At 37.8% G+C, this 19,571-nt stretch overlaps 1 protein-coding gene across 1 annotated transcript in view; it reads left to right on the plus strand.

Moving 5' to 3' along the window:
• The window catches only part of DNAH9 (dynein axonemal heavy chain 9), a 235,061-nt gene that overhangs the window by 70,204 nt on the left and 145,286 nt on the right, over positions 1-19,571 (plus strand). Inside the window, exons 37-38 of the mRNA XM_087955634.1 lie at positions 8,061-8,234; positions 11,290-11,497. Coding sequence (XP_087811760.1) covers positions 8,061-8,234; positions 11,290-11,497 — 382 coding nt within the window. The remainder of the gene's footprint in view (positions 1-8,060; positions 8,235-11,289; positions 11,498-19,571) is intronic.

The raw sequence follows: 19,571 nt of genomic DNA on the forward strand, positions 1-19,571 counted from the left end.
TGGTCTAGTGCTCCTTAAAGGCCAACAAGTTTATTAAAATGTTCCAGAACTGACTTTGTCTTTTTCTTCATATAGTTTTTTCCTAGTTCCCCAATAGGTGTATTAATCTATTTGTTAAAGGCACTCCATGAATTTCTAAGCCATTTGAGAAATAAGAGGTAGTGTGGTTTCTTGCTATGGAAGTGAGCCTGTATACAGCCTTTGGACTGATGTTCTCCTTTCTTTTTAGATAGCAACAAGATGCTGCAATCTTATACTTTATATCTAAAGAAACCTCAATTTCCTGTTCTGTGTAGACTTAAAGAACTGCTTTTGTTTAATCTAATACTCAGAAGAAACCAGGATTGGAAATTATATTTTCATTCTGATTTCACTAAGGTCTGATACAAGGAAGAAATGTGATTTGCTTAAAAATGAACATAAACAGCTTACGGCACATTTCTGCACTTCTGCAAAAAGAGAGAAAGAGACATTTGAGGGTTCATTCATATGTCTGGTTGGATGTGGTGTTAAAGTACAGTTAAAAATAATTTCTGAAGGGCATTGCCCACTATATTGCCTCAGTCCTCCCCCCACGTTTTACAAATACACTTTCTTTTTTCTTCCACGTTCTACTTTTACCCAAGCGACAGGAAGAACACCAAAACAGTGGTATCCTCCCCGCCCCCCAGTTGCTGATGGATGTGTCGGATAGAAAGTAAGGGAATAAGGGATAAGGGAACATGAACAGAAGGCAGTCCCTGTAAAAATTCTCCCAATGGAGGCCCTTTCTCAGAGACCGGCCTATGGCAAAGAAGGATAAGTTCATCTTCCCTGGTACTGAGAAAATGCAGAGTAAAGATACAGGGAGTCAATCAGTCAGGAATTGTGCTAACCACTGCCTGACAGGACATCTGGTCAGCATCATTGACAAAACTGAAGCTTGGATTACAGTTTCTTCCTTTTCAACCAGAATAGAAGACAAATGGCTCTTTTCTGGTAGAATGAAGGTGCCAGACTTAGCCTATTCTTCTAATGCCTTTCCCCCATATAAATCTTCTTTCTATTGTAGTTACACAAACAAACAAACAAGAATAATAATCATTGTTCAGGCTGGATTTCCATTCTTGGGAACATTCAAAGTTCTTTAATTTGTGTGAAATCATAATGTCTGAACTAAGTTTGTCAGGAGCCTTTTCAGAAGAGATAGTCATTTGTTTTTGGAAAACTTACAGTGGAAATCCTAGTCCTTATCCTCTCACATGTAAATATGACGTATAACATCTATTTTGTATCTTAAACAGGTTACCTTCTTTGTTCTGGCAAAGGTTTACATTCTGAGAGTCCAGAGAAAGGAAACAATAAATTAGCCCTTAACACTGTGCACTTTTTTAATTGATTGATTGTTTGATTATGCCATCCAGATGTTTTCGACTTCTGGTGACCACATAGATAGAATATATCCTAACTTAGGATCCATATGGACTAGTGGTTGTGGATTTTGCAGATATTCGGTTGCTTAGTTTTGACATGCTTGCTTTGTCAATTTTATTTTCTCTGTTATTTTGCTAAAAATTGCTCTGACATTCCTATATGATTCTGCTCAGCTCTCTATTGTAACTAGTATCAAACTGTTAATTTGATAATGTTATGTTCATGGGTTTTATTCAAAGAATCACTATTATTTGGGAAAGGGGAGATTCTGTGCCTTACACAGAGGAACTCAGCAGACATAACGTTCTCTAGTTCACTCCCTGAGTGAAATGTCAAAGTAAGCAGTGCAGTAAATGTGAAACACTGAGAGATAAACCCCGTCTTACTTAATTTACTGAATAAATAATTAGAGTGGAATGGGGGGGGTAATCAGCATGAGAAAGTTTTTCTACTCTCAGACTGCAAAAATGTTGGTATATATAGAAAGATCTAAGAATCCCTCAATATGTTTTTCCATTGGTCATCTGGAACAAGTCTTGGGCTAGTAACTTATCTAGTAACTTATGTCATTTATTTATTTTCAGTATTTTTTTGTATTGTTTCAATTTCTTCCCTGAGGATAACAGTATGATCTTGATCCTTTTATAATCAATAAATCAAAAACATACGTTTTTAAAACTCCCTTGCCTTTCTCATTATCCAGCAAGAGTGCATCTGACTTTCCTAAAACCAGCTTGTACATTAATGATTGATATGTTCTGGAGAAGGGCAGACTGGCTCCACCTACTATGTAATGGTATCTGGTGATGACTTGTGAGACAAGGGGGACAGCCGCAACCAAGCCGATGGGCAAATAAGAGGCAGAATTAGCCTTCCGATTGAATGTGGCCACGACAAACATCTCAGAGGGAACCCTCTCTATGGTGTTTTTTTTTTTTTGGACTGTGAAGACAGCAGGACAGAAATGTACTTTCAGATTTTCAAGATCCTGTTACTGTAGCTTTACAATATAGTAATGATAGTACTTCTGGGTATGCTTTTTGTTTGCACTACCTTGCAAGGCTGTCAACTATGACCTTTTGATTGGATCTGCTACCTATTTATTGTGCTATCCTGCTCCTCACCACTCCCAAATGAATTGGTTATTCTTTATTCTGTTCTACCCAATTCTTCCCAAACCATGTGTAATGAAGCTGACGTATGAAAAGTATTATTCAAACAAGTTGATTAGGTCAGGGCCAAAAAGATGGGAAGAAGAATTCAGAAGAGTTTTGCTTGTATTTTCCTGGATCAAAAAAATGAGATGAGTAATCGCATAAGTTTTATTTAAAATATATAAGATTAGCATGCAGAGCAAAGAGTGAAATAAACCGAATGTTTAGGTAATAACTTCATGATTAAACCAAGTAAGTCTTAGCAGAAAGGGGAAACATACCATTTTTTGTACACAACTCCTCCCCCCCCCCCCCACTCACTACATACATTCATATTTGTTAACAGCTTGCTGGGTAAAAGAATTTTATGCATCACTTAGTGCAAAAAGGATTGTGATTAGGTTATTATTGCTTATGGTAATTACACTTCTCAATATTCCACATTAATTTTACAGTACGCACAAGCTTCATATTTCCTTTTGTTTCTTTTTCTGATTAAGAAATAAGCTCTATAAAGTTTTTAAAAGTTCACCTACTATTCAACCAAAAAAATATAATAAAAGTTATGTCTTCATTTATTTCACATATAATATGAAAGCTTCTGAATAGGCAAAAAGCTTGATACATATCTTACAGGTTTTTGAATGAGCATCCAATGAAGCAATGAAATTGATTGGTCAGTACTAAGAGCTACTTAATATAATTTTCTACTTTATGATGAAATAACCAAGTAAACGCATGGTACAACATAGGAGAACAAATCCACCCTGACTAGATTCAGCAGTCCATCTGCATTCAAAAGACAAAGGCTACTCTTTTGAAGACAGCAAAGTCCACATTTTGGACAGAGAGGACCACTGGTTTGAAAGAGGGATCAAAGGGGTCATTTATGTCAAAATTGAACAGAGTGGGAGGGATACAACATCATCTACCTCCAGTCTACAATACAGTCCTTTCAACAGTTCCAAGAAGGTTTCACACTCATTTGCACCACTCAGGTGACCCTGAGGACACAGATAAACCTCCAGGTGGCCTCAACAACTCTCTAAAAATAATGCAAATGACCAGCTGTCTGCAAGGAGTATAAATCCTTCCATTCCCCACCAACCAGTCAGAGCTGAAGAAGCTTCTTGGACGAGAAGTGAAACATCTTCAAAGAAAAAACAGAAAGTCCAATTGGCTCTTGAAAAAGCACCCTTGGGATAGCCAATGCTTCATATCTGTGTGGTCACCTATCTCAGAGGTGGTATTCAGCAGGTTCTGACCAGTTCTGGAGAACCGTTAGCGGAAATTTTGAGTAGTTTGGAGAACCGGCAAATACCACCTCTGACTGGAGATTCTACAGTATCCTTCCCTTGCCACGCCCACCAAGCCACGCCCACAGAACCGGTAGTAAAAAAAAATTGAATCCCACCACTGATGCAGTCCTTAGTACTATTGGGCAGATCCACTGCTGTCCTTCCAGATGTTGTTACAAACAGTAGCTTTTACAGGGATAGAAAAGGAAATTACAAAATACGGGATTAATTGTTAACTGTCTTCATTGCAATCTTAATATAGGTTTTGAATTAGAATTAATTTTATTGTATTTTTATGTTGTGCTCGGATCCCTTGCACTTTTGTCCTGAAAGAAGTCCTAGTTTGGATTATGACCCTTGAACTTTTCAAAAGTGGAGAATGACCCTGCTTTAGGACTCAGCATGAAGCCTCTCTCAATCTCTCCCGATGAAATTTGCTGTATGCACTAAAGTCCTCGAGAGTCTTAATTTTTGCTGCAATACTACATACAAGCATTTTGCAAGTTGCATTTGTAATTTAGACCCGACAAAATGTATCCCTACAATGTTGTTCTGGACAGTGAACTCCCTGTCCCTTTCTCAGCTTCTCTGTAAATGTCAGAGTGAAGAGTCCAAAGTGCCATAGTCTGAATAAGAACAAGCAAAGATCTGGTGAAAAATGATCCAATATAAAATCTGTTTATTGCTTGCTATAGAAATTGCCCTTAGCGCTGACCTTTTGCAGCTGAAATGTCAGAATAAACAATATGAATGCTTTCCCACTGTTGCAGGCCGGTAGGTGGGCAGCAAGGTCCTTCTCTGAAAAGGGGTGGAAAGAAGAGCATTACAGTCAGCAAGTTCTCCCCCCCCCATTACACAAGCAACCAAAATTTATCACTGCTCTGGTAGTGTGGGTTGCTTGATTTCCTACTATTCAACATTACTGCTAAAGATAATCAGTTTTCCCAGTCCTTTTATTTTATTTTTTTCATACCAGAATTATGTTGTTGTTGTTGTTGTTGTTGTTGTTACTCTATTGATCTGGTTCCACCCCCCCTTTAGGTAATCCATGTTGTGAGAAAGGAAAGGATGTATTGTTGTGTCGTTCATTTCCTTCTTTTTTGTTTTTAATAAATCTATTAACGGACCTTAAAATGGTAGCAGAAAACGAGATAGATAGAGATAGGAGCCAAGCAAAAGCAGCAGTCCTATTAAAAAAAGGTTAAAACCTAGAAGTTGGTTAAGGAGATTGAGATACTTGATTTTTACAGCGCAGTTCCCTTTTCAGATATACTGCAGCCACAAAAAAGCAGGAATTATGCTATTTGAAGGTAGAGAAGCCACCACATTGCAGAAGTCTTGCTGGCTGGGTTTAGTAAGACTTCCTCCTTCTCTGCTCAATATCACAGACACAGACACACACACACACACACACTTTCAAAGCCTCAATGAAATGAACTTGTGGCTTCATCTGACTGGAAAAGTGGAAAAGTGTCTAAAGCCAACTAAGAAAAATAATCCTGAAAGAATCCAGTGAGAGTTTGAAGTTGACTTGGCAGGAACTCTTGGTTCACAGTGATATTCACCAGGCACATTTCAATAAGATCTTCACTCTAGATGGATTCCTTACATCATTTCTTGTGAATACATTATTAACTCTCGTGTTAACTCTTGAGATGGATTCCTTACAACATTTCTTGTGAATACATTATTAACTCTAATCCACGGACCGGTATGGTCGTGATTGGGGACCCCCTGCTCTAACTCTTCTCAGTATTAACTCTTCTCATAAAACACTAAACTGAACACATAGACAAAGTGCATATTGTATATGTAAATGGGCTATCGTAGAGTAACAACAAAAGGACTCCATACAAACACATTGTCTCCAACACAAGTCTTTCCTAGAGCAAGCTTCCTTAACCTGGTTATCTTCCAGATAGCCATGCTAGCTAAAGAAATTAAGAAATTAAGATCTACACATTGGGAGATTGCTTCCCTATAGCATCAGTTCATTTGTTCATCTGTATTAATCAAGGATTGAGAAATAGTATTTATGTGTGAACCAATCTTTTGAACTCTGGATACTCAATGAAAACAAGAAAGTAGTAACATACTGACTTAAGAAGTCTTCAAATTAAAGTAGCAGAGCTTTTTTTGAATATATGCTAGCCAAAGAGCAACAATGTCTCTTCCATAGCATCCTGGATACTAAAGGAGCAACTGTAATATTCTGGCTAGCAAGTAGCTCAATTATTGAACTATTCACAGTTGTGACCTGTGTGTTTGTGAAGATATCCCTAGTACAGTGCATTGCTGTGAAGGGCTTGTAGAAAGTTGTGTCCATCTTCTATGCAGAAGTCAATTATTCTAATTTGCACATTGCTGTAGAAGTTCTCAACAAATCATGATGTTTTAGGATAGCTGCGTACAAGGACAAAAATATGGCTGAACCCAAGTTTTTTGTTTTACCCATTGAAATGAAAATATGCCTTGATTGCTGGAAGAAGATTTTGCTAGCATAGCTTGATGTTAGTACTGGACTTTCTTCACTCAGAGAATCTTGATGAATTCACTGAGTTAATTGTCTGTCTGTCTGTCTATCTATCTGTCCACCCATCTTACCACAGGGTAACTGTTAAATCTGCACTCTTAACTTAGATGTCTTCCATCATATAGGTCTGCTTATTTAGGAATGATAAAATTGCCAAGATAAAATTGGGGAGAAATACAGAAGAATACCTGTATGTGCCCTATTTCAGCAAAATGACAGATGTTATTAGATAAAGTTAGGCAGAAGCAACTTTTTCTGGGAAGAAGGCTGTTGAATTTATAGCACAATATACATATTATATGTATTACATACAGTATCTATGGACAGAGTATAAAATGTGGATCATAGCAACTGAAACACCAATCCAGTCTTAGCTAATGGTAAAAAAATTAAGCAAGGAGAAGTACATGTTTAGGAGATTTATCAGGACTGTAGTCTAGGCTGAGAAGTAAAAAAAAAATCTGAAGAAATTAGTGGCAAACTTTGTTGTCCAGAAAACTGCATGGTTGTGTCCAGGTAGTCATCATCTGTATTTAAAGCAAGACTTAAGGGAATCATAATGTTTATTGTTTTGTACAAATAAGGAACTGGTAGCATTAACCTTCCAATAGAATCTTGTCCTCTACCTGATATCTAGAGCAGGGGTCCCCATCGCCCAATTTGTGAACTGGCATACCAGTAACTGGATTGCACAAACAAGCAAACTCCCAACCGCAGGATGCAGGCAGCATGCAAAACCATGTAAACCATCTAACTAGTGATGGGATTCAAATTTTTTTACTATCAGTTCTGTGGGAGTGGCTTGGTGGGCGTGGTGTGGCTTGGTGGGTGTGGCAGAGGAAGGATCTGTAAAATCTCCATTCCCTCCCCACTCCTGGGGAAGGTTACTGCAAAATCCATTCCTCCCCACTCCACTAACCTGCTTTCCATCTCCGTTCTCCTGTACAGGGCAACAAAAGAAAACCCAGCCAATCAGCTGGGATTCAGGAGGCAGAGAATAGATGGGGGTGGGGCCAGTTAGAGGTGGTATTTGCCGGTTCTCCAAACTACTCAAAATTTCTGCTACCGGTTCTCCAGAACTGGTCTGAACTGGCTGAATACCACCTCTGCATCTAACCATCTAAATCCATGGAAGAACATTTCTCCATGGAACCGGTCCCTGATGCCCAAAAGGTTGGAGCTGCTGATCTAGAGAATTTTAAAGTACCATACTTCTCCAGGAAACAAAGTCAACTATCTGTCGCTTTTGTAGCCCAAGCCACTGTCACCATGGACTCTTCCTGCTATATCTTTATCTTTATTCATCATCCAATTAGGAAAGAAAGTTACCTTCACCCATTTCTGTTGTCATTGTGGGTCTTCCTATTTCCTACCTATGTCCCCAGAATGTCCTCCATTTTGTATTTTGGCCGATTTTAAAAGCTGCTGTTTTAGGTCATCTACATAGAGGTCAGAAAAATCAGAACTCAAAGGGATCCTGCAAAGATCTGTCCCCAAACTTAGAACAATAAGTAAATATCCAATACCTCAAACAAATTGTAAGTATAGGATTTGATTCTCAGATAACAACTCACTGGATTGCCTTTCAGCATTTATTAAAATAATATATCAAACAAAAATTATATATTCATTAAAACGTATTTTCTCTATTTTTTTTGGAAGCTTATAGACTACAGAGTTGAATTCAGTAAATGGTGGATGACTGAATTCAAGACCATCAAGTTTCCTTCCCAAGGAACAGTTTTTGACTTTTATATTGATTCAGAAACAAAAAAAATTGAACCTTGGTCCAAAATGATTCCCAAATTTGAATTTGACCGAGAAATACCATTACAGGTGAGTAATACATTTATACATGTATATGAGACCGAGAATGTTAAAGGCCCAAACATAGTCAGAAAAGAATGTGTGAGAGATCAGTTTCCAAATTAATTATTTATTTACATGTTATTTTTGAAGCCAGTCTTTACACTGAGAAGCCTAGTTGTCTATTTTTCAAAATATACTGATAAGCTGTTAGGATTTATCAGTTTATTTATTACAAATTGATACGGAAATCATTTGGTGAGAACTTGGAGATCTGAACTGTGTCATAAGAGAGAGACAGCGTGTACCTGAAAGAACAACCTGTGGACCTTGAACTTAGTGTGGTATGTGATTTTATTAATGTTATGTATGTACTTTTATTGTCTAATTGTATTAAAATGTGATTGCTATCACAGGTTCTGATTTAATCCAGTGGAAACACAGGCAATAGGGACCAAATTTGGCATGAAAACAGCAATTACTCCATTATCATCTTTATTAGTTTAAGTAATATGTAGGCCATTCTTTCTAGGAATGCTGTTTCAAAGAAACTCCACTACAGTCCAGTTTTTAAATCCATTCTCCTCTTCCTTTTCCTCCTCTGCTTATATTCAGTTTTGGCACCCACATTTTGGTATTGTGTAACGCACAAATAAATATAATCATAATAATGAAGAAATTGCTGTTTTCTTGCCAAATTTGACTCCATGTGTTTCCATTGTGGTTATTGTTAGTTGCAAAGTCGTGCCTGACCCATTGCCTGACCCCCATGGACAGTGTTCCTCCAGTCTTTCCTGTCCTCTACCATCCCCCAGAGTCCATTTAGGCTCATGCTAACTGCTTGGGTGATCTCATCCAGCCACCTCACTCTCTGCCATCCCGTTCTTCTTTTCAACCATTCCCAGCATTAGGCTCTTCCCCAGTGAGTCCTTCCTTCTCATTAGATGGCCAAAGTATTTGAGTTTCTTTTGAAGGATAGTTTCATCAGGATAGTTTTAACCTCCTTCCATGTGATATTAGTATTAATATTATTGTTCAAATTTATAATTTATTGTTATTTATAACATATTTATTTAAATTTATAATTATGGTATGATTATATGCCTTAAATTAGAAAAATATGGGAGTCTTGCTGCTTTTTATACATACCAGTTTCTTAAGCTAAAGAAATCACAGGGCAGGGAGGGTGTATATATCATCCATGGTCCATGCAGCAGCATCTGTTTCTTTTGGTAGCAGTGATATCTTGAACTGTTCTTTTTCTGCTTGAGGCTCTGCAGTTGCTTCAAGTTAATGCTGACTCTCAAGCTGGTGACAGGAGAAGAATGAGGCTGGCATGATTTAGGGAGGCAAAAAAAGCAAACCAGGTCATTCTTTTTTTCCTGCAATTTTGGCTTTCTCGACAGCGAGGGAGAGGTTTTGTAATTTGGCCAGTTTTAGCCTAAAAGTCTTTACAGACATTCTACAGTTAGTGTTTGGATTTCCATTTGTTGTCTTGATGATAGTAAGAATACAACTGAAGTGACCCCATCTCCAGTAATTTTTGGGAGGGTCACTGTGAATTTTGGAAACAGGAAACAAATTCTGTTAGATGCAGCCATTACATAATATTTTGCTGAAAATTACCTCTGTTATTATTGTGAGAAAATAGAGAAATTACTGTGGTAAGCACCTAAATTACCCAAAGTTGCATAAAAGTGATTTTTCTTTGGGTAATGACACACAAACCCATTACTCAGTCACGAAAGGGACATTTAAATAAAGACTTCCTGACCAGCAGGTTTGAGTAATGAAGGAAATAGTTTGGGAAACACTGATTTAGGGGATAGTGTACACTTTTTCTGGAGTTAGATGGAACATCACTTGCACAATTTAATTTGGATGAGAATATTGGTAAATCAAAATATTAAAAATGTAAAGAAGCTTAGCCATGAGCCAATCAAACAAAAAGAATTCTCAGTAGAAGAAACCTACTGCTAAATTGATAGAAAAACCCCCTATGTTTCTTATCCTGATTCTGAACTTGCTATCTAGTGGTGTCATATCACTGGAACTCAGAGCCTGATTCGAAGGTCAGTCTTTGGAAAATAACAGAAAAGATGTCAAAGAAGACACCACACACATCGAAGTAGTCCTTGACTTATGACTGTTTGTTTAACAACAGCTCAAAGTTATGATAGCCTTGGAAAAAAGTGACTCGTGATCTGTCCTTGAAGTTATGACCTTTGCACCACCTGCTGGGTCACATGATTGAAATCCAAGCACTTAGCATCCAGCTTGCATTTATGAGAGTTGCAGTGTCCTTTAGTCAGGCGATCATGATTTGTGACCTTCCCAACCAGCTTCTGACAAGCAAAGTCAGTTGGGGAAGCCAGATTCATTTAACAACCATGTGATTCACTCAGCAGCCATATGATTGGCTTAGTGACTGCTGTAAAAATAGTTGTAAAATGGGACCTGGTCACATGATTATTCGCTTAATGACTACATTGCTTAGCAACAGAAATCCAGTGCCAGCTGTGGTTGCAAGTTGAGGACTATCTGTATTCCACACCTTGAATATGATTGATTCTATTGAAATATAAGGGGAGTATAAGAATAATTGCCCTTGAGCAGGGGTGGGCTTCAAAAATTTTAGCAAGGGGTTCTCTGCTCTGTTGCTGGGTGGGCATGGCCATGGAGGGCGTGGCCTAGTGGGCCTCCTGCACCATGGTGGGGGGGGGGGGGCATTTTTGCTCTCCCTAGGTTCCAGAGGCTTTCCTCGAGCCTCTGGGAGGGCGAAAATGCCCTCCTTGGGCTCTGGAGGCTCTCTGGAAGCTAGAAATGGCCCCATTTTTCATCCTCCTCAAGCCTCCACATGCGCATTGCACTTACCTCTATCCAAAACAGGCTGTGTGGGGATTCCTGGGAGGGGAGGGGTGGGGTGGGGTGGGCAGGGCCAGACAGGAGTGGGATTTGGGGTTCTCTGAACTGCACAGAATCTTAGCTAGGAGCTCATGAGATATTGTCATACAATGCCACTTACTGACTTCTGTGGCTGGGATTTTAGGAGTCTCCTAGTAAATGTCTCTCATATCCCTTTCAGGCCTGTCTGGTTCATACCAATGAAACCATCCGGCTGCGCTATTTCATGGACCATCTCTTGGAGACACACAGGCCTATCATGCTGGTGGGAAATGCAGGCACGGGAAAGTCTGTGATTGTCGGAGATAAGCTGTCTTTCCTGGATTCCGAGCAGTACCTGGTGAAGAATGTTCCTTTCAATTACTATACCACCTCTGCCATGTTGCAAGGTAAACTGCTAGGTGAAGTGGGGGAGAAGGGGACAAATTTGCCATGGCAATTATTTAGCTAGGATAGAAATGTGTTGAAAAGAGTTGTTGAATGCTGCAGGCCAAAGGGAAAAAAAAAAAAGTAAAAATCCAGGGTGACCAACAATACTGCTACCCTTCAAAAATACTTTGACTATGTATCAGAATGGTCAAATGAATGGCAACTTCTAATCTCAACAAATAAATGCTCTGTCTTACATATTGGCAAAAAAATTCAGAAAATAAAATACAAGCTGAATAGTCAAGACCTTGTTGATGATGCCAACTATGTCAAGGACCTTGGAATACTCATCTCTAATGATCTAAGTGCTAGAGCCCACTGTAACTACATAGCCAAAAAGGCATTAAGAGTTGTTAACCTAATCCTATGTAGCTTTTTCTTTGGTAATATCACACTACTAACTAGAGCGTACAAAACATTTGCTAGACCAATACTTGAATACGGCTCATCAGTCTTCTCCATTTTTCCAGATCCCGCCCTTTTATTCTTTCCTTTTCTCTCCTTTCCTGCTTTTAAAGGATTTTGAGTATCCAAAAATCTTTATGATCCCTTTGACATTTTATTTTCAGCTTAAATGCCTATTGATATCAAAGTGGATTTTTGTCAATTTCTTACTTAAATCTCTTAGCTGTCTGTTGTGGCTCCGGGTTTGGATTCTGCTCCTGTGGCAGATATGAGTTCAAGTGAGGAAGACATGGCAGAGAAATATGAACCGGCATTGCTGAGTGATTGGAATAGTAACCAGGATGAGGAGATGGAGGTAACAAGGGATGACAGACCTGAAATATTAGAGTGGTCAGAACCTTCGACCTCCTCTGGTTGTTTATCTGATCAGCAGCCGGGAATGGATGACAGGGAAGGAAGGAGGGAGTTTTCCAGCGGAGATGAGAATCTGGAAAACTTATGGTTAGACGTTAGGAACAGGAGACGACTAAGGAGACAAACCCAGTTAGAAAGAAAGAGAAGAGTGAGCCAATAATTAGGGTAATTAGCACGTGGCTTAAGTATAAAAGGACACAGCTGGCCTGGTGGAATTCGCCAGCAGCAAAGTGACTATTTGAGAGTGAAGACATTGCAGCCGAAGCTCTGAGGCTTGAGATTTATTGCCAAGACTGGTTTGCCGGACAGAGTAAAGATTTATGCTGTGGATTGGGATTTCTGCCAGCCGTTATCTTGTGAGACTTTATTCTGTTTGAATTACTTCTGAAACGGCTGCTTTCTGTTTTGCTCGCTTGAATTTGAAGGGGAGTCATAACAGCTGTCAGTATAAGGAAGGGAAGGAAAAAAAGAGCCAAATCCTTTCCCTTCCCTCTCTCCTTCGCTGCTTCAAAGTCTTCTTTGGGAACAATGTTATTTTTTATAGTTCAAATTCCAGGGTACCTTACGTTATTGCTTTTTCAGTTTAACCTGGTCAACCAAAACAATCTCTTTTTATCTTCCTCCTGCACATTCTTTTCCAGTCATGTTCTTCTTTGAGGTGGCCATTTCTGACCACTGCTACAACCACCTTCGGGAAAGGGAGTAATGGCCAGCTGAGGAAGAGAGATGCAGCTCTCCTTGACCCTGCTGGTGGTCTCCCCCCTCTTCACCACCTCTACGGGATGGCTTAGCCCTGAATCCAGCTGGCTCGGGGGGCTCCAGCACTGAGCATGGATCGAAACTGTGCATGATCGCGGATTTCGGTTCGTCGCCAAAGAAGCTCAAACCAGTAGTCCAATAGATACAAATTTAAGGTTAACCGCACCATACTTGATTGCAGGAAATATGACTTCAGCAACAGAGTGGGCAATGTCTGGAATACTCTACCTGACTCTGTGGTTTCTTCCCCAAACCCCAAAAACTATAATCTCTTTCCTAAGAGGTCTGTAGAGGGCATGCATAAGCGCACCAACGTGCCTACTGTCCCTGTCCTATTGATACTTTTTATTTTTCTTATATGTATCCATTTCATGTATTCATAACTATGTTTATACTTATACCTGTTATCTTATAATCAATTGACAAAATCAAATAAATAAAATAAATAAATAAGAGTCATCACTGAGATAGATTCTACTTTAAAAAAATTACAAAACCTAGAAAGTAGAATTTCATTAGTAAAACTCATAGGAAAATGGAGTCCATTATTTAATTGCAATGTCAAACATAGGACCCTAACTCAGGTAATACATACAGCAAAAATACATACAGCAAAAGACTCAAATTCATAAATTATGGGCGCTTGTAGCACTACAAGTAAATTTCTGTGGCTTGCAATAATACTTTGTAGGTACTGATCTTGGAAAAAAATATATGTCAGCCTGGTAACTAAACCAAATATAGGTCTTCTGGTTAGTAATTAATTCTATCAGCTAACAAATGGCTTTGTTTTGCAACTCTGTTTCACAGTAAGAATGTTTTATTTGATTAACTTATGTTTAGTTGCACATTATGATGCTCTTTATCATCTTCACTTTTTGTGTCACTAGACACTTTTGTATCAATACAGGTAGTCCTTGACTTACGACCACAACGGAGCCCAAAATTTCTGTTGCTAAGTGAGACAGTTGTTAAATGAACTTTGCCTCATTTGACAACCTTTCCTGCCACAGTTTTTAAGTGAATCACCACAGTTGCTACATTAGTAACATGATTGTTAAATGAAGCTGGCTTTCCCATTGATTTTGCTTGTCAGAGGATCAAAAAAGGTGATCACATGATCCCACATGACATTGCAACTGTTATAAATATGAGTCAGTTGCCAAATGCCTGAATTTTAATCACATGACCATGCAGGTGCTGCAATACTTGTACATTTGAAAAATGATCATCAGTCACTTTTTTCAACGTAACTTCGAATGGTCATTAAACTAACTATTGTAAGTCATGGACTACCTGTATATGAAAAGTCTTGTATCCTTAAGCTAATGAACTTCATGCAGCACATGTGCCATTTGGGCTTTGAGACTCTTGTATTGCTCTCTGAGTCTAAAGAAGTTTTAAATTGCAGCAGACTAAAATTATAAATAAAAATAATTTTTAATGTGACAAAGAATTAGCTGGGTCATTTAGATCGTCATGGCCTAAGCCAAAAAAGAGCAAAGATAAATATTTTTTTTTCAATTCTGTTTTGATAGTGGAACAGATAATAGTTTTAAGTATCTGAAATACACCTTCCATATCCTAAGATCACTACGATATAGCAATAGCACTTATACTTACATACTGCTTTATAGTGCTTTACAGCCCTCTCTAAGCAGTTTACAGAATCAGCATATTATCTCCAGCAATCTGGGTCCTCATTTTACCCACCTCGGAAGGATGGAAGGCTGAGTCAACCTTGAGCCTGGTGAGATTCGATCTGCCAAATTGCAGGCAGCTGGCAGGCAGCAGAAGTAGCTTGCAATACTGCACTCCAACCACTGCGCCACTGAGGCTAAAATACCGTATTTGCCGGCGTATAAGACGACTGGGCGTATAAGACGACTGGGCGTATAAGACGAGCTCCCAACATTTTTCAGGGCAAAAAAGTCATCTTATACGCCGGCAAATACGGTATGCATTTTCTTTGTACTGATGTTCTAAAGTTGAATTTCTTCCAAAAATGTATCATTCTATCAGTGCTTCATCTATTTTATCAATATTCAGAGTATTGTCAGTAGTAGCTCAGTAGACCTCTTGACAGAACCAGCTAGTTTCTTAATGTGTTTGAAGGACTTCTCTATGTTGTTTAATAGCCAAGCATGGGCCATGTCAGTTCAATCCACTTTGCTGTGATTTTTGTCTTTAAATTTGAAAATCTATTGTTATCTATTTTAGTGCCAGGGTGCTTAAAGTGTAATGCAATGCACCAAGACTGTGTTGTTTCGAACAAAGGATTTCTCATGGGAAAATGGGGAAACATCCTTATAAGCTTTACCCTTTCTGTGGCAATCATTTTATCAATATAATGTTCAAAATGAACATATTTATGAGGCTTTTATCTATAACTGAAATTGCTTTAATATTTGAGCATGAGCAATTCAAAATTAATGCAGCTGCAGCAGTAGCAGCGTCAGTAGCAGGTAGAAGAAAGAGTTCTACCTTTCTTTTCTCCTTTTGGCAAAGGAGAATGCTGCAGGCAAATTGTCAGTTCCTGCAGTTTCTGCCATTCCTTAATCATCCCAGCTACAATCTGGTTACAGCTGAATAAATGTCATAGATTAACCTTACTTGAATTGATGCCCTCCAGATACATTGTATTTCCGTAATTTCATCCGGTATTTTCATGTTGAAATCTGTCATTGTGAGGATTGTAAAGAGAGGCCTGTAACACAGAGTGTGATCTTAGTTGCTTATCCAGAAACGTGGGTCCTGTAGGAATAAATACAGGCATACAATTTTACCGTTCAGTTTCCTAACTAAATGCTTCATTTAGACTTTTGCTCAGATTGGCAATTTATTTTGTAACATTGTCTTATTTTGAAGCCTTTTTCTTTGCTTCTTGAATTCCCCCACTATTTATAGATGATCCACAACTTTGAGATATTTCACATCCTTTAGTACACATTGATCCATATATGGTTGTCTCTGCAGACATTAGATTTAAATATTGTGCATGATGGACCAGAAAACAGTTCTAATTGTGCCGTGATGAAATATATTTAAGAAAACAAAATCAGTTTGGAGAATGGAATTTGGATGGTAACCAAAATATGCAAGGAGGTGTTTTAATTATCTTTTGGTTTAGATCTTCTGTGTTTTAAGTCCCACTTTTACAGTTTAAATTCTTACAGTGCATAATACAATCAGGCAATTTTGTGATTGATTTAATTATTATGAGCCATCAAATTGGTGTCATTTTTAGCAACAACCTAGATACTGTCTCCAGGATGAAATTGGTTATTGTAGAACAGCCTTCCCTAATGCATTAAGTATAGTAATCAGTGGTGGTATTCTACCGCTCTGCTGTTGGGCCACCTGCTTGCCCAGCCTCCCATACTCACCTTTATACTCTGCTTTTGAAGTGCAGATGCTTTGCGCGGCACAGCAGAGTGCCACGCGGACGCTGCTGAAGCAACCGGGAGAGTGCAGGCTTGCAGGAGGTGAGTTGGAACGCTTCTGTGCCTGCGCAAATGCCTCTGCACCTGTGCAAAGTGTGCATTTGGCGCACATGTGCACACAAAGTGTGTGCACGCACTCAAAGCATGCCCATCAAACCGGCTGTAAAACTTTTTGAATCCGACCACTGATAGTAATAAACAATAGTCCAGAGCAGTACCTTGTGTGGTGCTTCTTAAATGAAGAAAAACCTGACCAGAGATGACTTTGTGTACATGGAACAGTATATGAGTTTGTACTAGCTTGCATATACTCAATTAAATTGTACCAGACAATTAAAAGTCATATTCAGCAATATCATGTCCTTATCTCATTTTTTAAAGTTAGTTATAGTTAGCATTAGGGTTATTTGCAAACATCATTTATTCCAAACTGGCATTATTCTCTGACTTCTATGCATCACTCAAAAGTTATTCAGGACCCACAAACTCAAATATTATCAATTCTTTATGTAGCATTTTTTCATTTCCATCTTCAGTTGCTGATAATAAGGCAAGTCCAAAGTTCCTTGTGTTAAATAAGAGAGAAGCTGTACAATTTAATGTAAACTAGCTATTGTAATTTAATATAAAGTATGAATGGTTTGAAGTTAGCTTCAAAATTAATAAGCTTCAATAATAAAAATAGATCACACAAACTATTTTTTTTCTAAGATCACTCTTGGCAATATCTAATATGGAAGGTTTTTTTTTATTTTTCACTTTAACAAATTTGATGAATGAATTTCTGTATTTGTTCTATTTTATGTTTACCTATAATGAAATCTGCTTGTCTTCATTAATATGTTCAGGAATGAGTTTTGCAAATCTGTTTGCTAAAATGCTTGTAAACATTTTACGGTCCTGATTAGTGGAAAAAATGGGCATTTATATCCATTGCTTCTAAGTTAGCATAACAGTATTATTCATCTTTCTTTCTATGACTTTGGAACGCCCAAAATATAATTAAAAGGCAAAAAAAGAATAGTGAATTGAAATATAATAAAGTAACTAATAACATTTCATCTGTAACTATCAACCCTCAGAGTCATATTAGATTTTACATCCTATATGGCTCTCCTATATTAATTTGAACTAATAAGGCACTCAAAGACTCATTATAATCTTGAATAATATTAAATTTGTTTAAATATTTTCTAATTTTGTATTCCTCATTACAGTCCAATTTATGTATATTTTTTTCAGAACATTCCTAATTTTGTTAGCTTTGTAAATGATTTTGCTCTTATAAAACGTAGTAGGTAGATTCTTATTTTTCATTTTTTATTTTTCAGTATTTCATTTTTATTTGACAAGTCACAAATATTTTGCTTGCCATTTTGGAAGTTTAGATACGTTTCATTTACTTTTATACTTGGAAGGGTTTTTTTTGTTAACAACTCCTATAAATCTTATTATTAATAGGATTTTGTGTAATATTTCAACCAGAAATTTGTTTCTAAATTTATCATCTTTCTTCAGTATTCTTTTTTTTTAATTGTACTATCTTCACCTGTAAACAATCCTCTTGTAAATACTTTCATTCTGTCACAGACCAATGCATTCAATTATGTTTTGCTTAAATTACTCTGACAAGGGAGAGAGAGGGATGGGAGGGAGGGAAGGAGGGAGGGAGGGAGGGAGGGAGAGGGAGAGAGAGAGAGAGAGAGAGAGAGAGAGAGATTCAAATGCATGAATGCTGGGTGGAAATAAAGTAATTGGGGGTAACAGCTGGAAAAAATGGCCAGTGGAAAAAGAGCATAGTGGCCTAGGATTAGAAATTGTATTTTTCCTAGATTCGGTGTTATCCTTCAACCTTCTAAGTCAGCACTGTCTTCATCCACTGGATTCAGGGTTCAATGATTAAAATTCTGTTCAACTCACAGGACTGTAGCTGAGAAAATTTCTCTTACTTTTGTGTTTTAAAGAACTTCCTTCTTCCATTCCGCCTTTCTTATAAGCAGCAGTGAAAGATGCTTGTTATATCTTTGCAACAGCACAAGGATCCTTGCTGGGTCTCTACATATTAAGTGACTTGGGTATTAAGCCCATGCAAGCAAGCACGAATGAAAAAATGCAAATAACTAAGCACAGGGAAAGCCAAAATGGAAGGACGGTTTGTGTGACATTCAGGAGTTTTTACAGAATGTTTATATTATCCAACATGGTTATGATGCTCAGCAGACTTCCAGATGCAATTAGCATAAGGTAAGTCAGGGAAAATCCTGCAAAAGGCCATAGAGCCTCCTTGCAAAGTTTCTTCATGTATTAAATTTACCCGTGGAGAATTCCACAGCCCCTCTGCCTCTAGGAAACACAGCAGATGCTTAATAACTCTAAATACAGTGACTGTTTATTCCTGTATAATTGAGATCTGTGGGTCTGTGCTAGACATGTGGCTTATGATATTATTGTGAGGTGCATTCTCAAATTAAAACACTGCTTTCATGAACATGTCATTTAATCTCTCAGTAATTGCATTTCAATTTGATGTATCTCTTCTACACTTGTTAAGACTCTAAAAGGGTTGTTTTCTATGTTAATTAAGCTCTAATTAAATGCTTATTTGAAAACCGTATCTCACTTCCAGAAATTTCAAAATTGTCATGGTGCTAGGTTGTTGAAAGGAGAAAATTCTGCAGACAGAGGTGTCAGCTTTCACCCAGTGTTTCAAATTCTTTTATGCCCCAAGCTGTCAAAACCTGAGAAATCAGATATGTTGCAGGGATGCTAAATGCAAAGCAAAAAGCACTTTAATAACCTATAAATATATAATCAGTGTAGTGAAAAGTAAATTATAAAATCTTTTTTAATTGTTTGCCTTCATCATGAAATTCAGATGCAGATATTTGAAAATATTGTATTCTTGCAGGATTGCTTCTAGCTTTAGGGTTTTTGCTAAAGTATGGCAGAAAATATAGTCTTCAGTTCTGTCAGTTCAGTTCAGTTCAGATATATATATATATATATATATATA

The sequence above is a fragment of the Notechis scutatus genome, chromosome 2 (genome assembly GCF_049901735.1).
Source record: "Notechis scutatus isolate UNSWTSFEM ecotype Mainland chromosome 2, rNotScu1.2, whole genome shotgun sequence".
NCBI lineage: Eukaryota > Metazoa > Chordata > Lepidosauria > Squamata > Elapidae > Notechis > Notechis scutatus.